The following is a 23,167-nucleotide window of genomic DNA, read 5'->3' on the forward strand; positions in this document are numbered from 1 at the left end:
CTGACAACTGCTCCGTTCCGTAGTCGGTATCCGTAGCCAGTCTTGTTAATGATCTCACTGAGGGGGTTCAGGCCTATGCAGAACAGCAGTGGGGACAGAGCATCTCCTTGGTAGATCCCGCACTTGATGGTAACTTGTGCTATGGGCTTGGAGTTGGCCTCTAGTGTTGTACGCCACATCCCCATTGAGTTCCTGATGAAGGCTCTTAGGGTCCCATTGATCTTGTACAATTCTAGGCATTCCAGTATCCAGCTGTGGGGCATTGAGTCATAGGCCTTCTTGTAATCAATCCAGGCAGTGCACAGGTTGGTCAGTCTGGTCTTGCAGTCTCGGCTGATTGTTCTGTCTACCAGTAGCTGGTGTTTTGCACCTCTGGTATTCTTGCCAATTCCTTTCTGTGTCCCGCTCATGTATTGACCCATGTGCCTGTTCATCTTAGCCGATATGATACCTGACAGGAGCTTCCATGTAGTACTGAGGCAGGTTATTGGTCGGTAGTTGGAGGGGACCGGTCCCTTCTTGGGGTCCTTGGGGATCAGGACCGTCCGGCCTTCAGTTAGCCATTCCGGGTGTCTCTCGTTAACTAGCAGCTGGTTCATTTGTGCTGCCAGACGCTCGTGGAGTGCAGTCAGCTTCTTCAGCCAGTAGGCGTGAACCATGTCGGGCCCTGGTGCTGTCCAACTCTTCATACTGGAGACCCTTTCTTGGATATCTGCCACTGTGATGGTTACTGGACCCTGTTCAGGGAGGTCGCTGTGGTCTGCCCTCAGATCCTCTAGCCACTGAGCATTGCCGTTATGGGTTGCATCCTTCTCCCATATGCTCTTCCAGTATTGTTCTGTCTCCAGCCTTGGTGGTGCTGTTCTCTTATTGTTCCCTTGCCACTGAGAGTACACCTTTGCTGGTTCTGTGGAGAACAGCTGGTTTATTCTCCTGCCTTCTATCTCTCTGGTGTACCTCCTCAAGCGGCTGGCCAAGGCTGTGAGTCTTTGCTTGGCAGTTTCCAAGGCCTCAGGTATGGACAGCTTGCTGTATTTCTTAGGCACCTTATTTGTCGCACCTTTCTGCAACTCCGTTAGTTGGCTAACCTCCCTCCGTGCTACTTTGATCTTGCCCTCTAGCCTCCTTCTCCATGGAGGGTACTGCCCCTTGTGGCTGTTCAACTTGTAGCCAAGCATCTCACTGATCACTGCTGCCGTATTGTAGATCAGCTTGTTAGTGTCGGTAACCGTGGTTGTAGGTATTGTCCGTAGTGCTGCATTAACATCATCTAGCAGACCTTCTGAGGGTACTTCACGTAATCTTGGTAACCGGCTACGGGGGATCCAGGTTTCAAGCTTGGCCATGATCCTATTTTTCAGGTCAGTTCCTCTCGCACTCAACGATCCTTCTCCTATCACACTTGGGGCTATGTACCCAATCTCGGGTGGGGGTGATGATATCTCCCCCCTGACCTGGCGTCCTGACTCCTCCTTGCCGTAGCATTTGTGTTGTACCTCGTCAATCTCTAGCTGTGAGAGCAGTCCCTTCTTTCGAATGTTGGAACACTGAGCTACTAGTTGTTTCGCCGTCATTGTGGATGTTGGGTATCGAAGAATCCATAGGTCCCTCATCCTATTCATGTAGCCCCTTCCGCCGGGGTTACTTGCGTAGTAGCATTCCAACAACGCCCTGTTTTCGTCCCTTGCCCACCGATGCCTTTTTTTTTTTTTTATGTATATATATATATATATATATATATATATATATATATATATATATATATATATATATATATATATATATACATATATATATATATATATATATATATATATATATATATATATATATATATATACATATATATATATATATATATTCATGAGAGCAATTACCGGAGGCACCGGTAGAGTGCGGTGTTACAGGGAGATACCGGATGTGAGCACACAAATTTCAAGAGAAGGAGGAGGCGCTAACGTAGGAGTTTGTTTTACATGAAAACAAAAGTGATTGTAGAATATGTGGTAAGAAACGGTATGTAACAGTAATTCAATAATCCGTACTAAAGTGTATTCGTATACAGGTACAGATGTGAAAACTGTTTGAGAGCGAGACTTCGCTTTTGTTTTGAAAGCACGCGCCTTTCGGTGCTAGCTACTTGCGTGCTCGTTGATGATGTGTTTAGCCTTTTTTGTTTTATTGTAAACTTTATCGCCTAAAGGCGCCCGCGTGTGTTATTTCGGTGTACACAGGTGACGTGAGGTGTGTGTTTACCCGGGCACGATGACTACCCAGAGAGTGCTTCCTCAGAGCAAAGAGACTCTACTGCAAAACTACAACAAGAGGCTCAAAGATGACATCCGCTCCATTATGGACAACTTTACAGAAATAGTCAAGACAGCAAAGGTAACAGACATACTGTCACCTCCCTCTTTGTGTATTTTCGTGTTTTTACTACAATCAGAGCTGGTCACAACTCATTTCGTGCCTTGTTACTCGCATTTGAACATCATAATGTGGCAAAGGCGACCTGCTGAAGTTCAAAGCGAGCACCAACGAGCGCCAGTTCTCTGTGTGAAGGTGCAGTGTTAATGCCTGAAGAATGGCCAGAATATTTTAGGCTAATAGGAAGGCACTGGTAATTAAAATAACCAGTCCCTACAGTCGAGGTATGCAGAAGAGCTACAGCAGCAGAAAGTCGCACTGGACGGAACTGCTGTCAGCTAAGAGCAAGAAACTGAGGCTACAGTTTGTACATATTCACCAAAACTGGACAACAGACGATTGTACAAACATTGCCTGGTCGGACTCTCGATTTCTGCCATGACATTTGGATGGTACGGTCAGAAGTTGGTGTAAACAACATGAAAGCATGGATCCATCCTGGTGCTGGTGGTGTAATGGTGTGGAGAATATTTTTTCTTTCCACACTTTACGTCCCTTAGTACCAGCTTAGTGTTGTTTAAATGTCACTTATTGGTTTCAAATTGGTTTACATTGATTAAGTGGACCAAATACAACACACCATTATGACGAGTATAATATTCTACCACTTATCTCTTTGTCCAGATTGAGGATGAGACACAGGTATCCCGACCTACTCAGGCAGAGCAGGACCATTATGAGATGCATGTCAGAGCAGCCAACATTGTAAGTACTGCAGAAAACGCCTGACAACACACTCGTATGCAACATATTCAGGGCTTTATTGTTATTTATTTCTGTTACCTGTGGGGAAGAAAAAATCCAAAGCTGGTTACATCTGTTTCCAAGAAAGACTCCTTTGAATGAAAGGTTAACATATTATCCATGTAATTTATCATATTACTGTAAACATGTTGATGTGTGCACTAGCACTAGTCGAAGAGTCACATCTGGGGCTGCACTTTACTGTTGCAGTATCCTTTGTATTGAAATGTTGTAGTTTGTATGTAACTGACAGACGCATTACAGCCCTGTGAATGAATCGGTTTCTACACTTAGCGAAAAATCTTTTCTGTGCAGAAATTGACATTTTAACAAGTCATCACTATGATCATTTTCAAACCTGCTTCCCCTCTTCTATGTTTCTGTGCCAGGTACGTGCCGGCGAGTCCCTCATGAAGCTGGTCTCTGACCTGAAGCAGTTCCTAATTCTGAACGACTTCCCCTCCGTGAACGACGCCATCAGCCTGCAGAACCAGCAGCTCCGCTCGCTACAGGAAGAGTGCGACAAGAAGCTCATGTCACTCCGTGACGAGATTGCCATCGACCTGTATGAGCTAGAGGAAGAATATTACTCCTCCAGGTATAAATAGGCTCATACTTGCCCCCATCCCTCATCCCATTGCACCTCTGTCGTCCCATTCCCAGCACCGCTGTTTCACATTTCACCATTTACACTGAGCCCTGGGAAGGGCTTGTGACAGTGTCTAAACTGAGCCTTTCATCAAAATTGTTATAGGTCTTTGTAATGAACCTCATCTCACCACAAGCGCCTTTACATTGTTACTATTTAGTGCGTGCCTTGACCTTTTTAAAAGAAATCATTATAAGAGATGATTAGAGGGAGGTCTTCAGTCTTAAAGTGGCATGCCCTTAAATATCAGCACTTTGGAACCAAAAACAGTAGATTTACTGATTTTACTTCTAATGGTTAGTGCTAGATCAAATCAACTAGAAGAGACACTATAGTCTGCTGTGATTAGTTGTTTCATGGATAGGTGACTGATGAAGCTCTTGGAAAAGATCTTGTTCATATTTTCATTGTCCCTTGTGATTAGTAGGCAGTCTGATTTAAAAACTACCCAATCACAGCAGAGCAACTAGTCACTGCCTAGGAACTAGTCTGCAGCGTCTGATGGCCTAGAGCAGGGGTGGGGGAACTCCACGCCTCAAGGGCTGGTGTCCTGCAGGTTTTAGATGTGCCCTTGATCCAAACAGAGCTGATATAGCCCTTGAGGCCTGGAGTTCCCCTCGCCTGGCCTAGAGAGATGTTTACCCAACATTATCTGGTAGACAGGAGAGATTCAGCATTTATAAATCTTAGTATTGAGAACTCCTTGTTCATTTATAGTAATAGAAAAAAATGAAAAGAATGAACAAAGTTTATTAAAAATCTATCATTTAAAGCACTTGATTTGCTGTTGTATCCATCGATGAATTGTTGAAATTTGCTGGGTGCTACAAAGAACACGTATATACATCTAAAGTCCTAAAGCTATATGGATTTATAGATATTTTTTTTCTGTGTGTAAAAGTATCATTTTAATCAATTTAAGATTATTTATATGTAGTATTTAAGTCAAATAAAGTTGTGATGGCCTTTTGTGTTATATTTTAAGGATGGTCTGTGCAGTTAAACACACACGTTTGCTGGTATTTATTTAGAGTTTCCACAATAATGTTTTTCATTCCGTCCCTAAAATCTAAAAGGTGTAACCTTAACATCAGTGTCAGCCACAGTCGCACGGTGCAGTTGTACATGTTTACCAGGTTTTGCCCGCTGTTCCTAGAGACCCAGGATGATTAAGAAATAAAGTAGAGACAAAATGTTGAAGTAGTTTGTCTTGTTTTCTGTGATCAAGTGTTAAGAGGTGTCTCTGAGCTCTGTTTGCATCATGCCAAATTGGGGTCTGCCATGCTCGGTGCACTTGCTCTGCTTTTCTGATCCATCAGCACTTGTTCTCACCCTTCTGCTGAGCTTAATCAACAGTCATCCCTCTAAATAGTAACACATGAATAAATTGCTGTTTTATGTTTAAGTTGTTTCTGGTGCTTCTGCATAACCTCTGTGCTTCTATCAAATGTGCTTTCACGTGCTCCTCTCTGAGTTGGTTGTGCTTGTTTCTGACCTGCTGCTCTCGTCTGCTCCTCTCTTTCTGTGCTGCACTGATTCTTTGCCTCCTGCTGGTTTCTGCTCTGCACAGCTACAGTCAGTGGGACAGCACTGACCTGCCTCTGTGCGAGGCCTACCGCCGTCGAGACAGTTGGGCCTCCGCGAACAGCAGCAACAGTTCTACGCACGGGGAGCGCGAGGACGTGGACGGGCCTCCATCTCAGGAGACGAACCCCCAGCACCACCTTAACGGACACGGGACCGCCTCCGTAGAGAAACCGTGAGGAGGAAAGGGGGACACCTGTCGGTTTGCTTTTGCCCAGTTTGGATCAGTTATAGCTTGTGAACCGTTGTTTGACTTGCTACTTTTTTGTATCGAGGACTTTAAAACTGGACTTAAACTTTGCAATGAATGGTTTCTTTTGGATTAACATATCACAAAAATAAGAGACTGTTGTATTAAACCACCTAAAATGCTTGTGTTGAGTGGTAGGCTCTTAAGTGCAACTGCTGCTTTCCAAGATCTGCATCAAGCCTAGTTACAAACTAGAAGATATATTTGATAAAGAACTCCACTGTAAAAAGTCTAGACTTGAATCACGTTCAGTAAAAGAAGTAAAAGAAAATGAAGACAACTTTAAACTCACCTTTGAAACTCAAGTACTTTTTTATATTCCTGTGTTAGACTTTGCATTAAATGTATTTTATTTTTTTTAAGAATGGCATTGGTTTACTTTTGTCTGTTTAATTTAACTGCACATCAGATTAAATCAAATATTACAATATTTTTGGTTCTTTTTTTTAATTTATTTTTCTGAAATCTTTAAACACAAATCTACAGCTAAACATGTAACAGTGGACACTTAAAAAGGGAAAAGTCACCGATTTAAAAAAAAATAAAAATAAATCCTGACCAGTTTAAGACCAGAATCTGCATCCTTAACATATTCCTGTCTTTTAAACTTAAGACAATCCTGAGCAAAAGAAATCATCTGAGACATTAACAACTGTACTGTATACAGACAAACAGCAGGAGCTATATACAATAATTACACGGTGTGGCCCTGATGTTAGAGCTATGCCATCAAAAGCTGTTTGGGATGCTCAAATGATTTATGGTCCAATCTTGAGTTTAAAATGGTTTTATATATATCCACATCAATATCGTCGATTCATCTTCTTGAACTTCTCATAGTGGTAGTCATCTGTAGCCTTCTCATTGTTTGGACGTTTGCGGTAGTTTGGTGGTGACGGAGCTGTGGATGAACAAATAAGTTAGAAATCAGATTAAAGGTTTCAAAAAGATTTTCAATAAATCCCCACACAGACACACAAGCAAATGGGGGATACCATTGAAAGTAAATTAAATGCAATGATTGTAATACAGTTTGTATCTAGCTTGGATAAAAAGAAGAAAATCCTGAAACTGAGAAATATTTTTGGAAATGCACAAGTGACAGTGACTTAAAACAAGAGTTTCACATTCTGAAAGGTCTGGCCCACAGGACAGTTTTCCACTTCAACTTAGACTTTATTCAATTTTGAGTTGGCAATGTTTTTGAAGTGTTTGAGTCTATGCAGTCATTCCTACTACAGATTCATGCCTGTTTTTAATTTACTGCTTCATGAGGGTCTCAAGGTCACAGCCATCTCCCTTCGTGTGCAGAGATTTCTCTTGATTCTGTGAAATTATTGTCATTATGAGTAGAGATGGCACGATACCACTTTTTAATGTCCGATTCGATATCATAAATTTGGATGTCTGCCGATACCGATATGAATGCGATATAGCATATTTTGTAATCAATAAAACTGTTTTTTATAAATATCTTGCTGTATTTTGTATAAGTTCATACTCAAGTTTGAAAAAAAGACACTGAAGCTATTCTGTTATACCTGTATGCAAAAAATACACTCCACCCAAAACATTTTATAGTTCAGCAACACTGATCAATCTAATAAATTTAAACCAACACCATCCTCCCTATTCTGGTATTTTAAATAGTACTTACCTACCTAATTACTAGGGTTGCCAACTCCCAGCAAAAATATTAGGGAACCACCCCCCCTCCCTTAATCGATGTAATCAACTTTAATTTAATGCAAGTGTAAAACAAATGCACAATAATCAATTATTTTTCTACAATATTTAAATAGATTCAACATCTTTCTTCAACAGAATTGCAGACTGCACAGATGGTACCTTCCCAAAGGAAAAAGTACTATAGCTTACTAGGGTGTATATTAGACCTAATAGTTACTATATACAATAATGGATTTCTATACATTTAATCAGGTGACCACTTTTGTTGTAAGATTCAGATAATTATTTATTCAAAGTTTTTAAATGACATAAAGAAAAATATTTATTTGCGCCCCCCCTTTCCTTGTTAATGCCCAACATGGCCCCCGACAGGTCTCGCAGACAATAGCCGCTCTATCACGTGACATATACTGCTCCGACGCACCGAGCTGGGTTACGCCAAGTAGCGCGTTTTGTGAGGTGATTTTATGATACTTCGGATCGGATTACATTTTTTATTTCTGTCCGATATCTGATCCAGTAATTTAGGTCAGTATCGGACCGATACGTAATATCGGATCGGTCCATCTCTAATTATGAGATGATAAAATCTCCAAATTGCTAAGATAATTTTCAGAAAACTTGACCTCTGACCTTGATCTCAAAGTCACAAAGCCGAGTGTCCATACTGCCTGCTCGCCGGGGTGATTCCACCCACCCATTTTCTTTTGTTTATCCAACTGTTATAGAACTATTTCTGTGTACTGAGCAGTGAGCGTATCTGTAGTCTCTTACCCTCTGGACCTGGTTTCTCTGTGTCGCCCACACGCAGCGGTCTTGCTTTGGGTTCTTCTTTGTGTCTGTGGTGTCTCTGCGGTGCATTTGCATCCTCATGATAGACTGAAAGAAAAAGTCAGCTTGATCAGTATAATCCGCTTTAATTTAGGTGTGGAATATCTCGCTCTCTTCAGATTACTTACATCGATTGTGTTGGACGTAGTTAACAGCGATGTTCGTGGGTACAAATGATGTGCCGTGGTCTTTTTTCTTGTTTCTTTGTTCTGCCAAAAGCTTTGCTTTTGCCTCCTCTGTCTGGATAATGTTCTTTATCTTTGCACTAGAAAAGAAATTACATACACAAGTTGCATTAGTAAAGCTACAAGTAAAAAGCAGCATTCGTTCATGCCATATCTCATGCAAAAATGCAGTTTTAGTCAAAAGACTCCTCTTGCTGAGTCTAAAATAAGTGTAGATGATTACTAGAATATTCTCGGTACATACTCAATGCCGAGATCAACTTCAGGGATGCCACTCAGCATCTGATTAGACAACATCTCCTCTGTCTTCTTGGCAGAATTGACTCGGATGTTCTCGGGCAGCTCGTACAGGTGGTCCTCTGGATTCTTCACTTTAACTTTATGCTCCTCAGCCTCCACCAGGCCCTTCTTCTTTTTTAGTTCCGTCTCAATATATTTCATCCTGTGAGGATAAATTTATGATAAAACCATGTTGTAAACAAGTGTGAGGGTATCTTGAATTGTGTCCTAAATGTTGGGGATTTGAAATGTCTCTTCTAAGTAATTTGTGCTATATCTAACTAAAGTGGAGGGAAAAGAATCAGACATTGGGACAACAAAAAAGAAAAAAAAGCACACATACATATCTGCATCCTCGTCTCTTCTGTTTGTCTCGGCTGAAAAAGACGTCCCCAGGTTGAGGTCTGTCTCATCTTCTGTCCTGAATACATAACATGAAATGATGACATATCAATGCACAGCTTAGAGCAATTATGCTAAAAATAGTTAAAAACTCACTTACATGTCTCTATTCCGGTCTTTCACTTTCTTCATGTCAACAATTCCCCCAGTCTTCAGTTTAAATGGGTCATTCTGTGCGGAATAATCAAATAATGTTAATAAACGTAAGTTCAAAAAACAAAACACCTTGGTTAATGAAGCTATATTACAATTTAAAATATATATATATATTTTACAAAACTGACTACCTACCTCAATTTCAGCCTCTGGTGGAAGTTTTTCTCCAACCAACAAGGCGGTCACACTAAATAAAAGAAATATTTAAAAAAAACTGTGATTGTAACTGCTCAAACCACAGACTGTAAAACTTCATGTAAAGTAACAGGATGAAACGTGTTCGTGGTTTGATTTATTTACGTTACCTGATTCCGGTCTGTCGTTTGCGCAAACTCTGTAGCTCTTTAGCCTCTTCCAACTTATGTCTAAACATCCATGAAACACAAACGATTGCAAACACATTACCTGGGCAGCTTGTATGAAATGCGACCACAAACTATCTGCGTTTAGCGATTAGCATTAGCATGCATAGCATTACTCTAAAGGGCTTTTTTTTATTCCTGTGGTTAAACGGATGGCTCTACCTGACTTCTTCGGTGGTCTCATCCTCTTCCACATCGGACGAGTCCCTTCTCCTTCTAAAGTTTTTGCCACACGGCATATTTTTAGATACAACACAAAATTATTTCAGAGTTTTCTAGAAGCTGGACTTGAGTGTAGCTGCTGCTGGAATAAGAGGGGGGACGAACAAATGTACAATAATAGTGCGTCACGTCCCCTTATTTACCGCGCCACTTCCGTCGTGTTTAGCTAACCATAACAAACATGGCGACTTACAGGCAGGTCGGCAGATTGTTGGGTATTTCAGCAAGACTTTCTCGTCTGTAAGTTGTTTTGTATTTATCTATATCTGCATTGTTTTCTGTTTTTGCTTTATTTCATGTGTGCATGAATGTGTCGGCATGTTAAGCATCAGGGTCAGGCAGGCTAACGGTAGCACGCTGGCTAAACGGCGGAGTGACGCAGTCAGCTACAGAGCAGGGAGGTGTGGGGATGTTTTACTGCTTTAAACGTCTCCACCGTACAGCCGCTTATTAACACTTTAAAGTCGTCAGTATCAACCACAACAAACCTTTGCAAACTTAAAAAAAAGGGGTTTTTTTTGTTTGTGTTGCACAAGTGCTAAAACTTTAGCCCGATTCTAATCTGCTTTTTCTGGATTATCCCGAGTTGTACACAGGGACACCGTTACTCTCGACAGTTCATATCCATAAGTTATTGCAGTTATTATAGTTAACAAAAATATTACAGGTTTTAGTATCGCTTAACTTGGTTTAAAAAAAATTAAACTGCCTTATCAGGCTTTCGTAGATATATTTATTTACACCTAAGAAGTTTATAACTGCACTGATTTTACTAAATCTTGCCTCTGACATATGCCCTTAATTCAATAAGTGATTTAAAAAAAAAAACCAAAAACCAATCTGCACTCACTCTGTAAACTAACTCAAACTAAACTGGATTAAAACATCAAAACAAAATATAAATAACAATTAATTACAAAAGGCAAAACTAAAATAACTTTCTGCTGGTGTTTCTACGGTCTTATACACTCAGACACGTCATTACAAACGTCTTGCTAGTACTGGGTTGGACCCCCTTTGCCTTAAGAACTGCCTCAATTCTTCATGACATGACCAAAATGGTTGAGGAGTTAAGGCAATGTGAAGTTCACTTGGTAAAATTTAGGCCCTTGTTTGTTTTTTACCTTGTGAATTTCCTGTACTACCATGATAAATTAAGTATCCCATGAAGCCTGTTTTCTCCTTCTTCTGGAACCATTTGAATTATGTCTTTAACAAAAACGGAAACAGTTACTGTCATTTAAAGAGCACTTGTAAATAAAGGGTTAAAGAAGCAAGCCATTATAACCACTTTCACAAAGGGATGTACATGGTGAGCAGCATGTCATTCCACGTATTCCCAATTTATCCTCAGATGGAAATAAGGGGCTCAAAGTATACTAAGAAAAAAATCTGCATGATTGCTACACTACCTGAAGCCTAAACCATTGATACAAGGAAGGATGGAGCCATGACAAATCTGACCGTACTATCCAAACATCGCTGCAGAAATTGAAATTCATCCCGAATAGGGATGGGTATCGTTTAGGTTTTATCCGATACCGGTGCCAAATCGGTACTTTTGAAACGGTGCCGGTGCTTAAACGGTGCTCGAACCGGTGCTTAAAGAACAGAGAACACAAAATTGGTCCAAAAACCTCTCGTGTTCAGCTGTTTTTTTTTTTTTTGTTTTTTTTTGTAAAAAGATAACAATGTGTGCCTTTTCTGCAGCTATGTGGCATATATGGCATCACTCTTGGCTGGAAGCAGTGCTTAAACAATGGAAAAAACACAAACTTTGTCCAAAACCTCTCATGTTTAGCTGTTTCCCACTTTTTCTTTGGTCATTTTAGCCTTTTTGGCCAGGGTGAAGGGAGCATCTGCCATCAAACAAGAGGACAGCCGCATGTAGCTATGATGATGTTTGCTAGTTCACCTTACATGCATTAATGTAATAACGTGGTTAGCCTACTCAACGTAAATTACACACGAACAACATGAAGCTACTCATGCAGAGAAGAACGGCTGCTGCTGCATCATCATCATCATCATTTCTGCTACACTGGCAGAGCTAGGGGCCAGGACTCTATTCTTCGGGTTTTTGGGGGATGTTGCTCCGGGTCCGATAACTGGCAACCCACCCGACGTGCACGGTGTGAGGTCTCGCAGCAAGCTATCAAATACGGCGCATTTCTGGGTTTAAAAAAAAAACGCTATGCGTCGCCAGCTGTTTAATCGGATTCTTGGTGTTACCTCCTTTGACAGTATCACAGTATCAGCTTAAAGCACTTGTTGCAGGCTGCTGAGTTTGCATATTTTGCTATGAAGTACAGCCAGACTTTTGACCGCTTCGCCTTGGACATTTTTAATCTGTGGCTCTGCTCTAACAGAACGTACGTACCTGGCCCCGCCTACTATCCTCGGAAACGTAAAATGATTGGCTAAAAGTGTATCACAGCTCAGGAAAAAAAAGCACCGAAATGTGCGCTGCTTTTCGGTCTGGTTACTACCGTTTATGTCACCGGTACCCATCCCTAATCCCGAATGTACAGATCAACTGTAATCTTTTTCTTTTTTTTTTTGTTTATATGTATAAAAGAAAAATTCTTAATAAAAAAATATTGTTTAAAAAAAGAAATTAAAATTCATGAGACCAGGCAACGATTTTGCAGTGCTCCATTTTCCAAATTTTGGTTAATCCTGTTTATTGTTCTTAGCAGACAGGAGTGCCACACAGTGTGCTCTTCTGCTGCTGTAGCCCATCTGTTTCAAGCTTCAATGTGTCTTGCATTTGGATAAGGTCTTCTGTTGTAATAAGTTGTTATTTGCATTTGAATTTGTATCAGGTTCATTCTCATTTGACCTCTGACCTTAACAATGTGCTTTAGCCCAGAGAACCATTGTTCACCAGATATTTTCTCTTTATGACAATTCTCTTTAAACACTGAAGATGGTTGTTTGGGAAAATCCCAGCAGATCAGCAGGTTCAGGCAAATCTAACACCAAATAAAAGTAACAGACAGATTTCTGCTGTTGTCCACTTTCCTTGCATATCATATACAGTGCCATTTTTGCCTGCAATTGTATAGTGTATGTCTGTGTTTTCTATTTTGTAATTCAAATGTCTTATAAAAATAAATAAATTTTTAGTTATCAGTGAAATGATACAGACAGTTCTTTCTCCTTGGCTAAAGTAAGACAAATACTGATTGCACAGTGTATCGTTTTAAGCTCTGCATGACCCCTTTGGTTGTTTTACGTGTTGCCTTATGCAACAGTTTGTAATACAGTTTTGTACAAACACTGTGCACCAAATCATTTTAGTGGATTAGTCTCACCACACCTTCATGTTTTGAAATCATTATTTCACCGCTCCAGAGAGGAAGGCATTAGATGAAGTGAGCTGGCACGGGTGCTTGACATTTTGATTTCTAACACCATTCATTTATCAGTGTGAGCTGGGCTGTATTAAATGTCTTCATCTGCTGCATTTTTCAGTCTTGCTGTCAGTGGGTTTCAGAGCACTGGATTACACTTGCCTTCACATACCACGGGAGTTTCAAACAGATGGCCCTCAAACCCCATCTGGATTGTTCCTGGTTTGTATTCAGAATAATCACATGTGTAACATTGAATGTGTTAATACTGGAGTGATTGTCTTGAACCCAATAGATGCAGCTGCTGTTTGAGCAGGTGCCTGTAGGACACGTGACATTAGCCTTGCAGTTCAATAAAGTAAAGAGTTGCTGCACAAAATAAGGACACCGTCTAATGAAAAAAGGTGATTTATGTTGCATTCTTCTTCTTTGTTTTTTCTCTTCCCAGGAAGGACCATGTTTGTGCAGACGCAGGATACACCAAATCCAAACAGCATGAAGTTCCTGCCTGGCCGGACAGTTCTTGAAACAGGAACTATGAATTTTGCGGGCCCTCGTGAGGCACACTGCTCACCTCTAGCCAGGTATGTGAGATTACTGGTCTGAGAGAAATGCCTGATGTCAAACAGTCATCTTAGCATAACAGATGTAGGTAGATGAGTTTTAATACATGCGGTCAGTGCGGTGGACAGTGCACACGACAGGTGAAATAACTGACTGGGTGGAGTGGATGGAGATGAGTGTCAGGGGTGATTTGTGACAGAGGAAAAGCAGCAAGAGTGAATGAGACATTTTACAAGATAGTAGTGAGACCTGCTATGATGTATAATTTGGAGACAGTGACCCTGACAAAAAACAAACAAACAAAAAAAAAAATAGAGATGACAGAGTTGAAGATGCTAAATATTTTATTTAGAGTGATCAGGATGGACAGGATCAGAATGAGCATGTCAGAGGGACAGCTCAGGTTGAGCAGTTTAAACACAAAGTTGGAGAGCCAGGCAAGGCTGAGATGGTCTGTGCAGAGAAGGGTTAGGGAAGTGAGATGTGCAGAGAAGTGATAGTGGATATGCTGCACAAAGGGTGTTGAATATACAGCTTCCAGGCAGGAGGAAAATAGGTGGACCTCCAGAGAAGGTTGGTGGATGTCATGTAGGAGGACATTAGTGTGACAGTGGAGAACGATGGAGATGGAGGCAGATGATCCACTGTGGAGCAGCCAGAAGAAGAATGGATTAATAGTTTGACTTCTGCTAGTCACATGACAAGATTGATTTACCAGTACATGCCTTGTTGGTAGGGCAGTAACCAAGGCAACATTTATTATTACCAAATATAAAAAAGGTATAACCTCTGATACGCACAGAAACAGTAGACCTCTCTTCTCACAGCCCAGCACGCTGCTGATTCACGTCCTCAGTGTAACACTTTTACCTCTACTTGATCTTTATGACACTGCGGTGCAACAATTTTGAACAGAAATATTATTTTCTAATTCTATTCCCATTAAAATATTATGTTAATAAATGTGACTGATACCTGCACACAATTTGCACGTCTATATGTGTGTATTTATTTGTTACAATCATTGCACAACCTTCTGTATTAAGTGTAAGATGAATCTTTAAGTGTGGCGTAATAAAACCTCAGTGATTGTCTTCAGGCAGCTTTTTAGGATCGATGGAGTCAAGAGTGTGTTCCTGGGCCCTGACTTTATTACCATCACAAAGGTAAAGCCATGCCCAGTTTGTAAGAATTGGCACTGGCACAGCTTGGCATACCACAACTAAGAATAGGTTGGTTTCTCATCCTTCTTCGTTTAGGCTGACCCAAATTTGGAATGGAAGGTAATTAAGCCTGATGTGTTTGCTACCATTATGGACTTTTTTACCTCCGGGCTTCCTGTTGTAAACGAGGACAGCCAGCCAAGCCCAGATACAGGTATGGTTTTCAAACAGCTGTGGTCTACCCATTATTAAAACATCAACTTAGACAGAAATAACAAGCTGCTTTGAATGCTGAGGAACAACAATCTCTGCCTCTCCTTTCAGCACCGTCAGACGACGACGACGAGGTAGTTGCTATGATTAAAGAACTACTAGAGACTCGAATAAGGTAACTACTCATGAAGGTGCACTATGACCTCAGGGCCTGTTGCTTCCTATGCTTTTTGGGTTTTTTGCCTAATACAAGTCAATGTTCTCACTCTGTCAGGCCAACTGTGCAAGAGGACGGGGGAGATGTTCTATACCGCGGATTTGAAGATGGCATTGTTAAACTGAAGCTGCAGGGCTCTTGCACCAGTTGCCCCAGTTCAATTGTGACTTTGAAGAGTGGCATCCAAAACATGCTACAGTTTTATGTACCTGAGGTTGAATCGGTGGAACAGGTTTGTTGTCTTTCTCTCATTTGATTTTAGGACACTGTTAATTTTTAAGATGTTAATCCTGACATCTTGATTTATATTTCATGTTCAGCACTTGAGCTGTAAAGAGCTTTTATGCGTGTCTTCCAGGTGAAGGAGGAGGAGGAGGCTGCTCAAGTCTGAACCACTGAAATCATACACATTCCTGTCTCTACCAGCTACCGACTTTAATGCAAGCAATAGTTGCAATAAAATGTGTTTGATAGCACAGCTGTGTGAAAGAAACGGTCACCATTATCAATTCAGATGTAATCTCGTATGTGTTGTTTCCCAGCTGTTTGGTTTTTTTTGTACAGTGACAGTATTTAACAAGAATAGCCCAGTCACAGGAACAGCTGACTGGAATAATTTATTACTCCACATCTGTCAAGCAAGAAAAGCAGCCTTTTAGTTTTAAAATCAGTATATTATATGTGTATAAATAAAGTTTGTTATAATATTTTGTGACCATTTGTCTGCTTTGTTGTACATAAGTGTTCCAACTAGTGGCCTAGTTGAAGATGCTCAGATTCCCATTGACAATGACCAATATGGACAGGACTACAAATGAGTACGTCAGGGGGACAGCTCGAGTTGAGCAGTTGAAACACAAGAGGACGGATGGTTGATATACTGGACAAAGGTTGTTGAAGATGTAGCTGCCAGGCAAGAGGAGGACATGCAGAGGGTTGGTGCGGCATAAAAGGATACTACCAATAAGGTCAGATGATCCAGGGTGGTGACACATGAACAGAGCGACCAAAAGAAGGTAAAATAGAAAGTGGGTATTTTCCACAAAAATTATATAGACCATTTAAACTATGTAAGACCAAAAAACCATAAAAGGCAATTTTGCATATAAAAATTTTAAAAAGCATTGGTGGATTTCTACTGAGGGACGTTGTACCTCAGTAATTCTAAAATCGCCAGAGCATACACAGGCTTTTGGGCCTTTTTAGCAATATTTTCCTTCCACGGCCAGTAGAAAGCACAGGCCTTCCATTGTGGGCCGATGTTGACTCTAGCAGCAGCAGGATCTGCAGGATGTTCCGGCTGCGAATCGCATCCTGATGCCACGTCAGAAATGCGTACGTCTGTAGGCGCAACCTGAATCGACAGATCTCCCGACCAATCAGAAGGCGCCATGGAAGAACGCGGTTGGCTATGATTCATAGGAACCATCGGGGGCGGAGCTTATTGACAGGCGTTCCCAGCTACCGACTTCAGAGTAGCTGTAACTGGCAGCAGAACTGTAGCCATGTGTGGTGAGTAGTGCATTTATTCTATATTTATACTAATAGGCGCTGAATGTGTGTGGTTCACGTTTCACCAGAATAGCTAGCTGAATAGTTATTCAGCTATTGCCATGTTAGTTTGAGGATAAATGCTGGAAATGAGCTAGGGGAGGCTAAAGTGAGTTTTGTATGGCCAACATGATGTTGCTAGCCAGCTAAATATAAACCGGTCTGTGTTTTTCCGTTTTACTCTGAAAGCTGCTTGATGTGGGATAACACGATCGAGCAGCAGAGTCGATATTTGAGTGCGACATTAAAATGGTAACCTGCTTTACGACGTTATTACCAGCCGAGTAAGTTTCCAGTAGCTAAATCTCTGTCTGTTACTGTGGATCTAGATGACTGTGACAGAGACCTTGGAAAACGAGTTAGGCTCGTTGTTATTATAAAAAATGAAAGTGTAACTAGATGATCTGTGTTCTTTGGGATAATACCATACCATACCATACCACCTTTATTTATAAAGCACTTTAACATATAAACCAGTGTCCACAAAATGCTGTACACATACAAATAGGATAAACAAAACATAAAATCAAATATGTTTTTTTAAGTCAAATTGAGTCAACCCCTTAAAAGAGTGCCAAAGGCTTTAGCAAATATTGTACTATATAATACTGGTGTATCGCTGTGAATTAACATCAGTCTTTCACTGTCTATATGACGCCAGTGGTCATAATCAGTTTGATGCTTTCTAATCCTGTCCTGTCTCCGCCGTCTCCATCTATCTCAGTCCTATGACTGATACCTGACATCTGTTTTCTCTCACTGTTATCACAATCAGAGCACTTCCATAACCAAGCCACCTTGCTATCAATATCTCTTGTCACAGTAAGGTGCCACTTTGCTTAGGTTAACCATTAAGCACTGATTATTTGCAGAAGGGTCCCTTTTGTCTCTCTTTACCCCTCAGTGTCCACCCCCATCACTTGCTTTTCTGAATGAATGCTCTGTTGAGCCAGGATGTCCACTGGTTAGTGTTTAGCCCTGTAACAGGGCTGCACTTTATGCCCACTCCTTTTGCCATTCATGGTGTCACTCCTTTCCTTTGTGTATTTGTTATTAGACTGGATGACAGATGTTTTAGGGAGGAAATTCTCATTATTTATGGAGGTTGCCAATAAAATGCTGAAATCTTGATTTACACTGGCCTGTTTCTGTATCGTAATGGTCTCTCACTTGGGTTAGTAATCACACACAAATAAATCTCAAGTCTTAGTGACAAGGTAAATATCTTAAAATGATTTACAGATGGGAAACAGAAACATCTCGCGTCTGATTTTTGTCATTCCTTTGACAATTCCCCTACCTCTGCTTTACGTAGGCAAGAGGTTATCTTAGGGAAACGGCAGGTCTATATATGTATACTTAATTGTCTTTAAACAGGTCTATCTTCCAAGAGATAACTATATCAGGTTTTCCAGTGCCTGTATGACTTGTTTCTCGTGTGTTACATTAGTTTGTCTGGCACTGAACTGTGAATAGCAGCAGATCGACAACTCCCAGTAATTCTTGGCCTGCTACACCAGGAAGGAGTCCAATTACGTTCTCTGTGGTTTCACCAGCCACCTTTACGTAATCATTGTCATCATAAATAGTTTCGTTTTAAGATTTAAAATTGTTTTAAAAACAATTTCTAACTCAAAATGAATCCAAAGCTTGTTTAAAATAAAAACCAGCTGATGGGATAAATCCATGCAGCATACAGATTGTGAGATGTCCTTTGGCATCGGAAAAAACCTTTTAAATACTGTAATAGTGACTTCAGCCAACCTTCACCAAACCCACATGAATTAAACATCACTCCCAAATGTTACAGGGGTATTAGTCTGACAGGCATTTCAAGTGATCTGCCCTTCCAACTGCAAATAAATAAATAAAAAAATCTCCTTTTGGTAGCACAAATTCTTTATAAAGAAAAGCTTTCTAAAACATTATTCCCTCCTTCCCCAAGGAATCTTTGCCTATCTCAACTACCACGTGCCAAGGACTCGCCGTGAAATCCTTGAGATCCTCCTTAAAGGTCTACGTCGTCTGGAGTACAGAGGCTATGATTCAGCTGGTAAGAAAAAGAGAGACTCATCACCAACAAGTTCTGCCTTTTTTTAAATTGTGTTTTGTTTTGTTTTTCTTGTGTTCAGACCTCCTCAGAGGTTACTCAAGAAATGCCAAAATGTTGTAATAGTTTGTTGGTCTCCAATGTAACATTAATGCAGCAACTGTCCTGAAAGTCACACTTGATTTTTTTGTTTTTCAGTAATACATGCCAACACTAATGACTTGTGCCTGATTTATGCTTGCGTGTGGTTACGTGTTGATTAATGTGTGGTTGTGTCCCGGTGTTTTATATACGGTGCCAACAGATGCTGGGATTTTTGTTTTTCTCCTGGTTCCTCGCTCTTTGTTCTGCTCAGTTTTATGTTACATTATTATTATTATTTTGTTTTTTTGTTTTGTTTTTTTGTTTTCTGTGGAGGCAGTTATATTTATCCCTCTGGTTTTCCACTTCTTTGTACTTTCCCTCACATCCATTTTGGTAGTTTCAGCAATCTTCTTCAAGGAATCTGCTGTCTGACCTTGTATTTACACTATGATTATTTTTCCTTATACTGAGTAAATAATAGTTTTTTTTTCTTTCAGTTCTTCTCAGACATTGGACCAAAAAGAAGACTTTACTTACATAATAGTAATACCACCGTTATACCTAATACCTACGGCCTTGCCATCTTTATGATTCAGCTATTTCTAACTTTTTTAAAAATTTCATTAGGTGTTGGAATTGATGGGGGCAACAGCAAAGATTGGGAGGTCAACGCCAGATCTATCCAGCTGATCAAGCAGCGTGGAAAAGTGAAGGCCCTGGATGAGGAGATCCACAGTAAGCTGAGATTGTTGCTCGTTTAGAGAGAACTAATAGTTGACCGAATCCTCAATTTTCCTTCCTGCACGCTGTGGTGCAATTCTCATATTTAATGTCGTCTGTCTTGGGGGTGTGTTTGTTTGATTTATAGAACAGCAGGATATTGACCTGGATGTGGAGTTTGATGTCCACAGTGGCATTGCCCACACTCGCTGGGCCACTCACGGTGAGCCCAGCCCAGTCAACAGTCATCCACATAGATCTGACAAAAACAATGGTGAGTGATGTTTCAAGTTGGTACAGAAACAGCTAAATGTTTGATTCTGTGTTAAGTTTCTGACAGTCCTCTTTGGTTTGCAGAATTCATAGTCATTCACAATGGCATTATCACCAACTACAAAGACCTGAAGAAATTCCTGGTGAGCAGATGTTTTTCATTAATATTTCTTGATGTGTTTTCATTGTTCCGATTTGTAAAGCGAAATCATTTTCTCGTTTCTGTAGGAGAGCAAAGGTTATGAGTTCGAGTCAGAGACTGACACAGAGAGCATCGCCAAGTTGGTGAAGTACATGTATGACAACCGGGAGAGCGACGACATCAGTTTCGCCACGCTGGTTGAACGTGTGACTCAGCAGCTGGTAAGGACTTGCTAATGTACACCAAAGATGCAAAAGCAATCAGACAGTAAAAAGATCTGACTTCCTGTTTGACCTGCTGCCTTGCAGGAAGGAGCTTTTGCACTGGTCTTCAAGAGTGTCCACTATCCCGGCGAGGTGGTTGGTACAAGGTAAACTCACACACTGATGGCTGATCTTAAATCTCCTAAAGTGACGTCTAAGACGGGTCAAAATGTATACAATACATTTTGAAGTCTGACAGTATAAGAAACCTTTCTGCGATGCATTTAGACCATATACTGGTAAAATATCAGGATGTGGTTTAAAATGAATATTTTCTTGTGGTTTATACAGGAGGGGAGGTCCTCTGCTGATTGGAGTGCGCAGTGATCACAAGCTGTCCAGCGATCATATTCCTGTGCTCTACCGCTCATGTAGTTATAGTTTCTCTTTCTAGTCAAATGTATCCAAATGTGGCTGGATGAAATTGCCTGAGGCCTGTTTTCTTTTACATCCCAGCTACTAAAGACAAGAAGAGCTGCAGCACCCTACCCAGGACAGACCAGGACACCTGCCTGTTTCCAGTAGATGAAAAAGCGGTGGAGTACTATTTTGCATCTGATGCGAGGTAAGCAGATACTGTTAGAGTGCACAACGATGTTCTTTATATGCCTGCTTTATGCGTGTATCAAAAATCAAACGTTTGATGTGGTTTCTGATCTGCCACGACAGCGCGGTGATCGAGCACACAAACCGGGTGATCTTCCTCGAGGACGACGACGTAGCCGCCGTGATGGATGGCCGGCTGTCGATTCACAGGATAAAGCGCACAGCTGGAGACTACCCAGCCCGTGCCATCCAGACCCTGCAGATGGAACTACAGCAGATCATGATGGGTGAGTGGAGGGACGAATTCTCTTCACAACATGCATTCCTTTCCCACACTAATGGTCAATAAATCATTTATAGTGTGCCATTAATTTAGTCTCAAATCCTGTTATTTTCCTGCAAGTCATAATCGATGACCAGCTGCTTACATAGTTTGGCTTGCTTTTAACGGTTTGCCCTGAGGTTGTTCTTGTTATCATCCAAGTCGTTACACTCTTGCTAGATTAGCAGCGCCACCAGAGAAACCACTGTTGGTAAAACAAACCACTTTGCTTTAAGATGTTATTACTCCCATCTTCCCTTCTTGACCCGAGTTGAAATATTATGCTAGGTTTGTAGTAAGACAGCTGTTTCCTTCTTTTTCAACATTTTACTCCAGCCCCAGGATTTGAACTCAAACAAATCCTGGGGCTGGATTTGTTAAAGCTAAATTTAAATTTTAGCTTTAATGTGAAGCCATTAATATCCTATGTATAGAACAATGTGCAATTTGTGGCTTTTTAAAAAAAAGTACAGTTCCCCTTACTAATGCTTAGACAAATGCACCCAATAAAAAGCATTTCTCAGTGTTTAATTGTTGTTAAAGAAAAACAATTATTTTCCCAAGTCACCAAAGTTAAAGCGTTCACTTATGGGAATTAGGACACATTTTTATTATTGCATTATTTTCCCTTTTTTCGTGTACAAAATCATAATAAAAACCCCACAATCATGTAAGTTTATTCTTGGGACAGTTTTTCATGCAAAACAGACCTTTACGCATATCGACTCCAGGTCTGTAAGAATCTGACAAATCTATAATCAGTCAGGATTAAATTGCTTCCCAGGGCTGTTAGGTAATCCTTACTGACTTTATATTTGTCAGACCCTGATTAGGACTTGGAGTCGATGTGCATAAGGTCTGTTTTGCATGCAAAATTGCACCAAGAATCAACTTGTTACATGCACTTAATCAGTTATTGGACTTTTGGAATTGAAGTATTTCATCTATCCTGCTGCTGTGTCCTTAAATGAGGAACATGAGTCTAAGAAGTTTGCTCAGTATGAACACAGCTAAAAAAAAGGAGATTAAATCTCATGGTTACTGTCTATATTTTCTTTTTTCTTCATTTTCACTGACTTTTCCTCAGCAGTCCAGCAGAGGGCAGAGGTGAGCCGGTGTTGGCTGCACTCGACATTCCTTTGTGGTCCTGTCATTACTCAGCCTCTCTCCTCTCATTTCCTAGTTTTTTCTTCTTCTGCTGAATAACCTAATTCGAATGACCCAAATTACTCTCAAAGTACGTTTTATTTCATTTGAGGCATGACTCATGCTATGGCTCCAAATATCTTAATAGAGAAAGAAAGTTTACCCAATAAGTACTCTCATTTCCAGGAAGGCCTGATTGTCAATAAAACACAGTGAGGACGTTTGTTTTTGCTCCTTCAGGAGGCTGTGGTTTGCATTCTCGGACACTTAATACATGTAAACAAAACCTCTCTCGTTCGGTTGAGTTCATGTGGGTTTTATGGGGCTTATAAAAAGTCTATCACTGAGTGCTTAACTGGTATTTACCTTTTCTTCTTTTCTTTTTTTTTGACTAATTCTGGAAATGTTCCCGTGATATCTGATCCTCATTTTACAGGCAACTACAGCTCCTTCATGCAGAAGGAGATCTTTGAGCAGCCAGAGTCTGTTGTTAACACCATGAGAGGGAGAGTCAACTTTGACAACAACACAGGTTGGAGCACTGCCTTATTATTATATTTACCAAGACAAGAAATGACAATTCCTCAAAAATGTCAATCTTTGGCTTTCACTGTAGTCTTTAGCGTCAAGTAATTTAGTTTTGCATGTGCAACTACCTTTAGTTCATTATAATAAGGATCAAGGACGCCCTATAAAAGTTTTACAGCTATAAGTACATTTTTTAAGTGTAAAATGTCCCATCTCTCCTGTGGGGTGTTTGTGGTCTTTGAGCAGTTT

At 40.6% G+C, this 23,167-nt stretch overlaps 4 protein-coding genes across 5 annotated transcripts; 3 read left to right on the forward strand and 1 right to left on the reverse strand.

The window, feature by feature from the left end:
- Positions 1–1,893: 1,893 nt before the first annotated feature.
- LOC146656811 (mediator of RNA polymerase II transcription subunit 22) lies at positions 1,894–6,084 on the forward strand. 2 transcript variants are annotated; one of them, XM_085424582.1, is made up of 5 exons: positions 1,894–2,016; positions 2,235–2,388; positions 3,052–3,132; positions 3,561–3,769; positions 5,391–6,084. In XM_085424582.1, the coding sequence occupies exons 2-5, from the start codon at positions 2,266–2,268 to the stop codon at positions 5,581–5,583; spliced, it is 606 nt and encodes a 201-aa protein (XP_085280708.1). In that variant the 5' UTR covers positions 1,894–2,016; positions 2,235–2,265; the 3' UTR covers positions 5,584–6,084. The 2 variants fall into 2 exon arrangements, with proteins under 2 accessions (XP_085280708.1, XP_085280709.1); XM_085424583.1 differs by having other exon boundaries at positions 1,938–2,006.
- LOC146656812 (splicing factor C9orf78 homolog) lies at positions 6,085–9,885 on the reverse strand. The gene is made up of 9 exons (XM_085424579.1): positions 9,721–9,885; positions 9,502–9,561; positions 9,332–9,383; positions 9,141–9,211; positions 8,982–9,059; positions 8,604–8,801; positions 8,303–8,439; positions 8,118–8,222; positions 6,085–6,555 (listed from the first exon to the last, which is right to left on the reverse strand). The coding sequence occupies exons 1-9, from the start codon at positions 9,795–9,797 to the stop codon at positions 6,458–6,460; spliced, it is 876 nt and encodes a 291-aa protein (XP_085280705.1). The 5' UTR covers positions 9,798–9,885; the 3' UTR covers positions 6,085–6,457.
- Positions 9,886–9,905: 20 nt separating this feature from the next.
- LOC146656813 (NFU1 iron-sulfur cluster scaffold homolog, mitochondrial-like) lies at positions 9,906–16,000 on the forward strand. The gene is made up of 8 exons (XM_085424580.1): positions 9,906–10,020; positions 13,258–13,358; positions 13,585–13,720; positions 14,800–14,866; positions 14,960–15,077; positions 15,188–15,251; positions 15,351–15,525; positions 15,652–16,000. The coding sequence occupies exons 1-8, from the start codon at positions 9,962–9,964 to the stop codon at positions 15,682–15,684; spliced, it is 753 nt and encodes a 250-aa protein (XP_085280706.1). The 5' UTR covers positions 9,906–9,961; the 3' UTR covers positions 15,685–16,000.
- Positions 16,001–16,665: 665 nt separating this feature from the next.
- Positions 16,666–23,023, forward strand: LOC146656814 (glutamine--fructose-6-phosphate aminotransferase [isomerizing] 1-like). Its single transcript, XM_085425859.1, has 12 exons — positions 16,666–16,805; positions 18,790–18,897; positions 19,606–19,713; positions 19,847–19,972; positions 20,056–20,114; positions 20,200–20,334; positions 20,422–20,483; positions 20,668–20,747; positions 20,833–20,941; positions 21,046–21,209; positions 22,827–22,922; positions 23,007–23,023. The coding sequence occupies exons 1-12, from the start codon at positions 16,799–16,801 to the stop codon at positions 23,021–23,023; spliced, it is 1,071 nt and encodes a 356-aa protein (XP_085281985.1). The 5' UTR covers positions 16,666–16,798.
- Positions 23,024–23,167: the final 144 nt, after the last annotated feature.

The sequence above is a fragment of the Rhamphochromis longiceps genome, linkage group LG12, assembly GCF_057381845.1.
Source record: "Rhamphochromis longiceps isolate RC_006_pf linkage group LG12, R_longiceps_female_GT1.1, whole genome shotgun sequence".
In the NCBI taxonomy this organism is placed as follows: Eukaryota; Metazoa; Chordata; class Actinopteri; order Cichliformes; family Cichlidae; genus Rhamphochromis; species Rhamphochromis longiceps.

What these genes read in the sequence shown, in the direction of transcription:
- LOC146656814 (XM_085425859.1), top strand. An exon ending in TAGATCTGACAAAAACAATG is followed by an intron (nt 19,973 to 20,055) that starts GTGAGTGATGTT and finishes TTTGGTTTGCAG; the next exon opens with AATTCATAGTCATTCACAAT. An exon ending in TATTTTGCATCTGATGCGAG is followed by an intron (nt 20,942 to 21,045) that starts GTAAGCAGATAC and finishes CTGCCACGACAG; the next exon opens with CGCGGTGATCGAGCACACAA.
- LOC146656811 (XM_085424582.1), top strand. Translation starts at nt 2,266, where the DNA reads ATGACTACCCAGAGAGTGCTTCCTCAGAGCAAAGAGACTCTACTGCAA. An exon ending in AAATAGTCAAGACAGCAAAG is followed by an intron (nt 2,389 to 3,051) that starts GTAACAGACATA and finishes CTCTTTGTCCAG; the next exon opens with ATTGAGGATGAGACACAGGT. An exon ending in ATGTCAGAGCAGCCAACATT is followed by an intron (nt 3,133 to 3,560) that starts GTAAGTACTGCA and finishes TTTCTGTGCCAG; the next exon opens with GTACGTGCCGGCGAGTCCCT.
- LOC146656813 (XM_085424580.1), top strand. Translation starts at nt 9,962, where the DNA reads ATGGCGACTTACAGGCAGGTCGGCAGATTGTTGGGTATTTCAGCAAGA. An exon ending in CCCCATCTGGATTGTTCCTG is followed by an intron (nt 13,359 to 13,584) that starts GTTTGTATTCAG and finishes TTCTCTTCCCAG; the next exon opens with GAAGGACCATGTTTGTGCAG. An exon ending in ACTTTATTACCATCACAAAG is followed by an intron (nt 14,867 to 14,959) that starts GTAAAGCCATGC and finishes TTCTTCGTTTAG; the next exon opens with GCTGACCCAAATTTGGAATG.
- LOC146656812 (XM_085424579.1), bottom strand. Translation starts at nt 9,797, where the DNA reads ATGCCGTGTGGCAAAAACTTTAGAAGGAGAAGGGACTCGTCCGATGTG. An exon ending in CACCAGAGGCTGAAATTGAG is followed by an intron (nt 9,212 to 9,331) that starts GTAGGTAGTCAG and finishes TATTCCGCACAG; the next exon opens with AATGACCCATTTAAACTGAA. An exon ending in CTACGTCCAACACAATCGAT is followed by an intron (nt 8,223 to 8,302) that starts GTAAGTAATCTG and finishes TTTTTCTTTCAG; the next exon opens with TCTATCATGAGGATGCAAAT.